The following is a 10,433-nucleotide window of genomic DNA, read 5'->3' as shown; positions in this document are numbered from 1 at the left end:
CCTCTGTTCTGCACACTGGGACTGGCCCTGCTGCACCTGGCAGAGGCTGATCGTTATTGTTCCTGTTAATATCAGTGTTAACATCCTGCTGCCTTGTGATTTGGGGTGCTGTTGTTCTGCTTTTCAGAGCAGAATCTGTTATTAGAGCAAGAGCTGGCTGGTGTCAACTTTAAAACAACAAACAGGTGACTGGAGCAGCTGCAGAAGGTGCTGCTCCAACAACTCCACCAGTGGCTCCAGCATCCAGTACCTTTCTGAGCACTGCAAGAAACAGAACTGAGATGAAGAAGGCTCTGATGATTCACCTGCAGCCCCATCACAGCACTGCATTTTAGAATCAAGCCCTGCCCTTAGCAGAGAAGCCTCTCCCACCTCAGCAGCAGCTGCAGCACTCTCCATCTCCGGCTGGGCAGGGACAACACTGGGATGAAGGGCACAGCCACACTTGGTGAGTCCCTCGGGAAGAGACAGCCAAGTGGAGCCCAGCAACAGCCACGGGTCAGAAGGATCAACACCTCAACCAAAATTCCTGGTTATGGCAGAAGGGGAATGGAGGTGCACCCCACACCCCCCCAGACAAGCACCACGTGTGGGCTGGCAGCATGAAAGGCAAATCTCAACCACCAAGAGCAGCAGAGTGCAGTCAAACAACCCCCTCCCTCCCCTCCCCAAAAAGCAGCCTCTGGTTTCATTCCCCTGAAGTTTTCACCTGGTAAAATACACAGACCATAGCTCAGGCTTCTGATCCAGCAATTGTGCAAAACATTATCCTTGCCCTTCCCAAACTGGAAGAGCAGAATTTAAACTCATGAAGTGAACCATCACTTCTTATTCAATATAGACATGCCTGTCAGGTTTGAACCGGATCAAAAGCCAGCACAAGGTTTTTCCTTCCCCACGTCCCATCTAATTGTAGCTCAAAGCCCATTCAGTTCTCATCCAGCTGCTGGCAGCACCACGATCAAACACTTCCAAACTGCATTTCTGGGCTTAAACTAACTAAGGTGGGAAGTGGCCACAGCCACTCTGAACATGCAGGATTGACACACTGAACGAGGCCACAGGACAACCATTCAGTTCCCCAGAAATTAGAATAAGCTTCCCTAGAATAAAAAAAATTAAATTACAACAGATTAAAAACACAGGTTAGGTGTCAAAACTGCCATCAGCTAATTCCAAACAGCCAGCTCAGCTCCCCACTTGCTATCAGCCAGCTTGCTGTTTGGAGGATGAGAGACAGGGAACATTTTCCAAGAATATACAAAACAAGTATGTAGATCTATTCAAAACGCAGGAAATCAGGTCTGAAGTGGTTCCAGGTTACTCTTGTCTCACATCTTCTAGAAATAAAAGCAGGTAATTGGAGAAAGTCACTTGTCTATTTTCTGCTTCCAGCTTCCCACAGCACAACTGCCACTAGAGACGTCCCAGCAGAGGGTCCTGCTGAAGGCTGTGAGACTCCTTGGAAGTTTGGCAAAGATGAAAATAATTTAAAGAGAATAAACTGGCTTTTTGCTTAAGCCAGTAAGTCTTTAATTTAAAAAAAAAAAGGAATTACTAACTTGCCAGGATGCATTCACACACCTGGAATGGACTGTTCCAGGCAAAGAGCACTGCCAAAGGTCACAGTTGAAGCGAAACCAGCAGCAGAACCATTGCATGACACTCAGATCTAAAGAGGTGAAGTGCAGTTGCTTTTGCATCTGCCTTGTGCTGTGAAACCAGCCAGAGACAAAGGCGCAGCAGCTGCGTCGCATCCCAGGCTCTCCCCTGCAAGAGTCCAAACTCAGAGAGTTCACAGGAAGGTTCTCCTCCCCCAGCTGCCTCTACCAGTGCCTTGAGTCCACCAGCTCTGGGCGCAGGCTCAGCTTCTTCAGCGTTTCATAGCCCACCACGATGACGATGGTGGAAGGAGTGGCCGAAATGATGCGGGCAGAGAGGCCTTTGGTCAGCCCCCAGGGACCTTCCTCTGCAATGAGCTGTTTGAAGGTGAGAATGATGGAGCTCTTGCCTTCCACCTGCAATGCCAGAACAAACACTGACAGAGCTGCCAGCCTCCATGCTGAGCTGCTCTGGGGCTCTGCTGCCACTGAACACTCTGGAGACAACAGATCAGCCAGTCCAACAGCCTTGATCTGGTCTCCAGAACTCCCTGAGGAGGGGAGCAAGGAAATCACAAAGTCCTAAGGAGGCAGCAGGAAGCACCTCTCCCTTTCTGAAGGGAAAGCCTGTCTGAGCAGGCCAGGCTGGCACTGCCAGCCCAGGCTCCTCTTGCTAATGCTGAGGGTTAATTAAGCAGCTGCTACCCAGGATGAAAGGCCCAGGGAGAGAAGGGAAGTAGCTCACCTGAAACCACAGAGATGAGAGAGCCCAGGCTGAACCCCACCCTGCCGTGTGCCAAACAGGCTGAGCTCTTACCTGGACCCGAGCCCTCACCACATCCATGGGGTTGGTGAGAGTGGAGGCTGTGGCAGCTGCAAGGGGCCCCGATATCGCTTGCAGAAGGAGGTGGGGACAGTCTTTAGGAGTCAAACTCGAAAGCTGTTCTGGGAACAGGAGAGAGAGGAAAGTTTCAGACTTTAAGTGGCAACTTATCATTTCCTTAACTCCACCCTCGTACTCCAGCTGATTTGCAGTGGGCAGAATCCCTGATTTACAGCCTGCCAGCTCCTCCTGCAGAATCTCCATGTGGTGCTTCCTACACCAACCACAAAGGTGGCACAGCACAGGGAGCAGGGCTCATCGCACTGCTGGCTCCAGGACATTCCCAAGCTTTGTGCCACAGCCTCCCATCAGCTGCCACTGACTCCCAGGCCTGTGGGGCAAACTGGACAGAATCAGCTTCCACACCCTCAAAACAGGCCATGAAAATACCCACCCCTCTTTAGAAGGTGGAGGAAGCCTTAAGACAAGGCTCCAGTGGAAGGTGTCTGCAGAGATTTGTACAGAAAGCTGTCACTACTGGGCACACTGTCCAGGAGATACCCTGGTGTAGTGCTGATCCCAGATCTCCTCACTCTGCTCCTGCTGCCTGGCCAATAGGATTTGAATCCCCCACACTTTCATTGGTTGAAGTTGGACAGAGGAGTGTTCAAAAGCCCCATTTTTTGGACAATGAGGAAGCCTGGCTGGCAGGAGGGACGGAAGCAGCTCTGTTTGAGACTTTGAACACCGACTGGAATCAGGGCCAGCAGCGTCCTTTGAACCCAAGGAGGGTTCAGTGACCCCAGCTGCTGCTCCAGGGACACAGCACTGGGAAATGCAGCCAGAGCAGATTCATTGACAGCTGGGGTTTGTGCTTCCCAGCATCTCAATTTCCACTGAGAAGACAAGGAAAGAGCAAACACCTGAAAGCTGAGAGCTCTGGTTTCTCCATATCAACTGCCTTTTCTTACATGCCCTCCTTTGAGCCCTTTTGGCACAAAAATCTTACAGTTTGTACATTGGGTTTTGGTCTTATGAACAGCTGACAGGGAGACTGATGGGAACACTCCCACAAAGTACAGACCAACATGCCAAACTGCCACTGCCATTTAAATGCAGCCTGGACACAGAACCAATGCTTCCTCTAGCTACCAGAACTCTGGAAAGCACACAGGACCTTTGAGACATCTGGATTTTGAAGAATCCTCCAAGATATACTTTAAGCCCAGCAGAGCAAAACTCAAACTGCTCATTACCACCACCTTTTGTCAGAAATTAGGTAACCAGACTCCTAAAAACCATGTGCAAAGCTGCAGGGCAGAAATCTAAAGGATCATCAGAGGTAGAAATAAACCTCAGCTGGCCAGTATCTTTAGCCTTTGGAAATACCCCAAGGAATACAAGAACTGAGTTAGGGAGAAAGAACTTTCTACTGAGTGCAGTTTTCCATCACAAGACTCAGTGCCAATTTAAAAGTTGCCAAAATTGAAGCAAAACCTGACACAAATCCAGGGAAGATTTGGCCCTTGTCTCTGTCTGCTGTTTGATTTTGCCATCAGATTTGTGGCTCTAAAAGTCCCTTTGCCATCTATGAGATTCCTGAGTTCACATGAACTGAAAGACGAACTATACTTACATGGTGGCTCCAAAACTCTGCCTTCCTCACTCCTGTGGAGAAGGCACTACTTGAGATTAGTAGGAGAGAAAGTTAAAGTAGATGCATAAAGCCCCACTTGCCTGGAGCCATCCAGTTTGAAGCCCTATAGCACTTGGACCCCTTGTTCTGCATTGAAACACTGCTGCTCTGGTAAACTTCCACCCAACATCTGCAGAATTCCCACACAACCAGCTGCAGCTCCTTAGTTCAGGGCACATTCTGCTCCCACCCCCAGAGGGAAAGCAAATCACGCTGAATCCACAGGGTCAAGAGCCCACCCGAGGGGCTCCTGGCTCTCCTGGGATAAGATACATTTCAAGCCTCCTTTCACTTACCAGCATAGAAGTGGTAGAAGGGCCACCAGACTGCACTGTTGGGAATATAAGTGAGCAGCGAGGCCACATAACCCCGGTAGAAACCTCTAAAACCATCAGCCTTGAAAATCTGTACAATGATATCCTTGGTTTGGCCAAAGACCAGCAGACGCTTGCCATCTTGGTTCTGCACCTTGAACCTGCCCATGCTTTCCCCTTTCCTCTGCATCATGAGGTGCTGGGAGACGACATCGATGGGCACCGTGATGCTCTGGGCCACCAGGGAGGCCGAGCCTCCAGCCACCAGGGACTTGACGGCGTTGTTGTTGTTGTAGCGCGAGACGTACTTGCGCGTGAGCTCGTACGTGGTCACGTAGCACTGCCCTGAGATCAGGGTGAAGGTGTTCACCAGGAAGCCTCGGTACAGCCCGGCCGCCCCTTCTGTCCGCAGGATTTTCACAAAGGCATCGAAGGTCCCGTTGTAGAGGCTCTTGCCCTTCTGAACCTGCAGCCGCGTGCGGATGAGCGTGAAGGGGTAAACGCTCACCCGGATCATCATGGTCATGCAAATGCCAAACACGTAGAATTTCCTTTTGTCCAGGTGCTCCCACTCGATGATGGGGATGTTGCGTTTGTCCTCCATGGCTCCTTGGGGGCAGGCAGGAGAGGCCCAGGTCTCCCTCAAAGGTACAGAGCAGATCCAGGCCCAGCCTTCCAGCCTTGAGCAAGCAGACTGCAAGTGCTGGCACCTGAAATGAGAGACCCCTTGGGTAGAGGACAAAGCCCCACTCTCTACAGCCACCCACATCACCTCACCCGTGGCTGACTCCCCTCGAGCACACAGCTGCAGCCATGGTATTTTCTGAAAAATCCTTTCCTTAGGATTTTTCCTCCTGAGAAGCTGAGAGGCCTCAGGAACAAAATGTCAACAATGATTATCTGTTGCTGTGGAATGCAACAGGGGGATCTGTGATTGGTCTCATGTGGTTGTTTCTAATTAATGGCCAATCACAGTCCAGCTGGCTCAGACTCTGTCTGAGACACAAGCTTTTGTTATCATTCCTTCTTTTTCTATTCTTAGCTAGCCTTCTATGAAATCTTTTCTTCTATTCTTTTAGTATAGTTTTAATATAATATATATCATAAAATAATAAATCAAGCCTTCTGAAACATGGAGTCAGATCCTCATCTCTTCCCTCATCCTCAGACCCCTGTGAGCACGGTCACACACAGCAAGCCTTGCACAGCACTGAGCAGAGGGACTGTAACCTCCAGAGGCAGGGCCCTACCATGTGCCTCACGGTGACACCTGCAGATGTCACTGTGGCTGTTTTCTGAGCTCCAGCAGCAGCTCTCAGCACAGCCCAGGCTGCTCTAGGGAAAAGCAAAGCTCCCGTGCTTTCAGAAGCAGATGAGCACCACTCCAGCAGCACACACACCTTTCAATGGGCACGCAAGATCAGGGATGGCCAAGCAAAGCAGCTTCTCCCCAGTCATTCCAGGTCTGTCGTGCTCCCAGGTGTCAGGACATCACCTTTCAGTTTCAGGATCTGTACAAAGAAGAAAGTGACAAGTCCTTTTGTGTTCCTGGATTCCCTGCATGAATTAGACCCATTTCTTTGGGCACTTCCATTCTTATCTCCCTAAAGCTGGAGGGTGATGAGAAGAAAAGAACAACAACGGGAAAACAAGGCAAGACAGCCATGTAGAGTCTCCACGTTGATGACCAAGATCCTGAAAAGAAAGGGTTAAATCACAGCCCAGGACCTCTCTGTTGAGCTGCCTGTCAGCTACAGGAGCAAAGTTCACCCTCCCTTCCAACACTCCATCGCTGCTCCTGGCCTGATAACCCCCCTTCCACTCCTGGCTGTGCTCAGAGCACCAGGAATGGGGAGGATGAGGAGGGAGGGGCTGGTTCAGCCTCCCCCAGCCCCAGTTGCTGCAGCTCATCACCAGGTCCCAGCAGGCTCCTGGTACTTTCAGCTGCTGTAATTAGTAAATTACCTTGCTGCACGATTAACCAAGCTTGGGCTAAGGGAACCTACACACAGGGCCAGGCAGCAGGAGAAGCACAGCTCAGAGAATCACCCAAAACAACATGGACCAGTTCACTGCCAGTAAGGGCTTCCTTTCACATCAAATTAAAAAAAAAATGGGGCGTTTGGGTGGCTGAACTGCTTGACTGCAGCCGGATCATAACTCGTATTTCAGGCACTGGCAGGATGTGCCCAGGCACGAGCTGAACTGCTGGAGAGCAGAGCCAGAGCAAGAAGCAGGAACAGGAACAAGGGAGCCAAAACCTTGATCTGAAAACAGATTCACCAAGTGAGAGCTCAAAGGGATGGGCAGCCAGCACCACACACTGATCTGGGGGCACTTCACTTTACCAAGCCACAACATCGGTGCCTAAAGGAGCTCCAAGGGACAGGGACCTGGGACAAGGGGACAGGACAGGGGGAACGGCTTCCCACTGAGCAAGAGCAGGGTTAGGTGGGATATTGGGAAGGAATTGTTCCCTGTGAGGCTGGGGAGGCCCTGGCACAGAGCAGCTGTGGCTGCCACATCCCTGGCAGTGCCCAAGGCCAGGCTGGACAGGGATTGGAGGAACCTGGGACAGTGGAAGGTCCCTGCCCATGGCAGGGGGTGGGATGAGATGGACTTTAAGGTCCTTCCAACCCAAACCAGCCTGGGATTCTGAAGGAAATGTCTCAACACTTCAGAATTGATGAAGAACTCACACAGGCCAGAGACATTCTGTTAGAAACACAGCAACAAAACACCTGGAAGTTGTTTACCTCTGGCATAGAGAAGAAATTGCAGTTATGAAATTAAGGCAGATCATTAAGTGACCATTTCATTGCCTATTGGCCAACAAAATATTTGCTGAACAGGAGCAAACAGCATTACAGGCTACCACAGCTCCTGCAGGTGGACAGGGGAGTTAAAAACACCCCAAACCCACCTTTTTACCATTGTAAAGAGAGCTACACTTCACCCTGCCAGCCAACTGCCCTGGCAGCTAAGGCACAACAAACACCCCAGCCTGGATTGCTTTAGTTACAATTGCAGCCCTACTGGGTTTGCTAATATTGACATGATTTGACACACAAAGCTTCCTGCACAGGAATTATCTGCACATAGCACCTATGAAAACACCACTTGGCTCTTGTTAAGAGTCCCACTAGCTTACTATTTCATTTAAAAAATTAAAATAGAGTCTAGCCAATATGATTCCCTGGTGAAGCCTGAGGGTTTAGTCCATACTCCAAATTCCTCTGCCACCACCACGGAATTTGAGCTCCCCACAAAGGAAAGGGAAGGGCTGCCTGCAAAAAACATTCTCATCACTGCAGTATGGAAAACAAAACAAAACAAAACAACAATAATAATTCCTTGATCTTTATTTAGTTTTATGTGCTTTGGGTTCAGAATTTCAGCCACAATTTCTTGAGGAAACAGCTGTAATTTCTCTGGACTCTCACCAATAACTCCTCTCATTCGGGATATGAATTAGACAAAGTCACTTTAACCCCATGGCTCTGAGGCACTCAAAGTCCCTCCTGTGTGGAACAAGGAAGGGATCCTGGCAGCTCCAGGGATGACCAGCATGGCTGCAATTCTTACTTTGCCAAAATAAAAAGCATTTATTTTGCTCAGAGCATTTAATCTTCCAGAAATTTAGACCATGGCCTTGCTCAGGGATCCCATCACACTCATTAAGCAACTCTTTGCTGATCTTTCAAGGAATTTTAGAGACTGATATAAAGGTAATGGCTACATCTCCTGAGAATTGACCTGCCCTCCAAAACAAGGTACAAGCACACCACAGCTCACACACCCTCAAACTCTGGAGCAGCTTCCGTGCCAAAACCACCCCTCAGTGGTTCCTTCCCACCATGCACAAAACAGCATTTCTTGAACTTCTGCCTGGAAATCCAAGCAGGGGGTGCCAAGCAGGGTGTCCCTGCTCTCTCATCTGGGCACAGCCTCAGTCTCCCACACACAGACCTCAGTACAAACCCCCCCAGTTCATGTCCTTCAATGCCACCCTGTCAGTCTGGTCCCCAAACCGCTCGTTGCTGCAGCTGGAGCTCAAGATGCTTCTCTGGCAAACACAGACAGGGCTTTGTGCGCCCCGGGCAGGGATGTGCCCTGCCCAGCATGCTAATGCCTCAGCAGCAGCCTGGGAACCATCTGCAGCCAGCCCGAGGCTGCCTGGCACCTCCAAGGGCACAGAATCACACAACAGGCTGAGCTGGACAGGGCCCAGCAGGGGCCAGCTCTGGAGTGAATGGTTCATTTGGGGATGGAACCCTGACCTTGGGGTTATCAGCACCACATCAGCTCATGGAGCTGAGGCACCACATCGGCTCATGGAGCTGAGCTGAAGCACCACATCCAACTCACCACGTCCAGTTCACTGAGCTGAGATGAGGCACCACATCCAGCTCACCACATCCAGCTCACTGAGCTGAGATGAGGCACCACATCCAGCGCACCACATCCAGCTCACCACATCCAGCTCACTGAGCTGAGATGAGGCACCACATCCAGCTCACCACATCCAGCTCACTGAGCTGAGATGAGGCACCACATCCAACTCACCACGTCCAGTTCACTGAGCTGAGATGAGGCACCACATCCAGCTCACCACATTCCAGCTCACTGAGCTGAGATGAGGCACCACATCCAGCTCACCACGTCCAGCTCATGGAGCTGAGGCACCAGATCCAGCTCAGCACATCCAGCTCATGGAGCTGAGCTGAGCAAAGGCCCCACATCCAGCTCAGCACATCCAGCCCACCGAGCTAAATCCGCTCCTGACACTCACCCCGCGGTACGAGGGGATCCAGCCCCTCCAGGGAGGCAGTCCTGGCTCTCACCCCAGCCCCGCTGACAGCCGCAGCTCCGGCACAGCTGTGGCTCTGTTCGCGATGTGGCAGCGGCGCTCTGGGGACAGCACTGCCCTCCCCAGCACGCCCGCCCCGGGGCTGGAGCCCCCTGGGTGAGACCCCCACCTCCGATCCCGGCCACAGGAGCTCGGCCGAGCTCTGGGGCACAGAACAGCGGCACAGCTCGCTCCGGGATCCGCTCAAGGTCACTGCGGGGCCGGACGCGTGCCCAGCCCCGCGGCTCGGTGTCCCCGCTGTCCCCGAGCCGCCGTGTCCCCTGCAGCCCCGGGGGGCTCCGGCCGCTTCCCCGCCCAGCGCGGGGAGGGCTTCGGCCTCTGCCTCGGGGAGGGTCTCTGGACCCTCCAGCTCCTCTCCCTGCGGCCATTCAAGCCCTGTCCCGCCTGCCCCGGGGGTCTCACCGGGGGGGCTCCGGGCCCTTCCCCGCCCGCCCCGGGACCCCCCGGGCCTCTCTCCCGGGGTCCTTCAAGGCCAAAGGGTCTCACACCAACCCCCTCCCCGCTTTACGTGCGCCCCTCACCAGCCGCCCCATCTCCCCCACCTGCCGCCCTCCCGTCCAGCCGCGCACCCTCCACACCTGCCCAGACCCCGCTCGGCCGCCGCCGCCCGCACCGGCACCACACCGCGCCGGGCCGGGCCGGGCCGGGCCACCACCATCAGGCCTTGCCGCACCGCGGCTGGCCCGGTCCAGGCCTCGCGCCGGCCCGGCCTCGACCCCGGCAGCCGCTCACCTGACGGCGGCGGGAGGGAGCCCCTCGGAGCCCCCGGCCGGGCCGGCCCCGCCGCCCCATGGCCGCTCCCCGGCCGGAAGTGACCGGCGGCGTCAGCACCGGAGCGCCGCCGCCATCTTGGGAGCGGGCAGAGGTCGCACCGGAAGTGCCCACGCGCTTCCGGCCCGCAGTAAAGAGGGCGGCCGGACCTTAAAGGGACCGCGCCGAATTACGGCTCTTAAAGGGCCAGCGGCCCTCAGCGCCGCGTGCTGGAGGGGGAAACAGCTCGGGGGCACCCAGAGGAGGGAGTGATGGGTGTGAGAGAGCTGTCCTCGCTCCCCGCTCTCCCTGCACCTCGCTGCAGGTGGACGCTGCGCAGGAGCGCAGGTCCCTGCACGCCCACGTGTGTCTGTGCGCG

The 10,433-nt window shown here is 53.6% G+C and overlaps 1 protein-coding gene across 1 annotated transcript; it reads right to left on the bottom strand.

Moving 5' to 3' along the window:
- Positions 1 to 680: 680 nt before the first annotated feature.
- Positions 681 to 10,175, bottom strand: SLC25A44 (solute carrier family 25 member 44). The gene is made up of 5 exons (XM_030965311.1): positions 10,037 to 10,175; positions 5,835 to 5,945; positions 4,417 to 5,144; positions 2,419 to 2,546; positions 681 to 2,018 (listed from the first exon to the last, which is right to left on the bottom strand). The coding sequence occupies exons 3-5, from the start codon at positions 5,036 to 5,038 to the stop codon at positions 1,827 to 1,829; spliced, it is 942 nt and encodes a 313-aa protein (XP_030821171.1). The 5' UTR covers positions 5,039 to 5,144; positions 5,835 to 5,945; positions 10,037 to 10,175; the 3' UTR covers positions 681 to 1,826.
- Between the last annotated feature and the right edge of the window lie 258 nt (positions 10,176 to 10,433).

The sequence above is a fragment of the Camarhynchus parvulus genome, chromosome 25, assembly GCF_901933205.1.
Source record: "Camarhynchus parvulus chromosome 25, STF_HiC, whole genome shotgun sequence".
NCBI lineage: Eukaryota > Metazoa > Chordata > Aves > Passeriformes > Thraupidae > Camarhynchus > Camarhynchus parvulus.
This window is presented reverse-complemented; position numbering and strand designations above follow the sequence as displayed.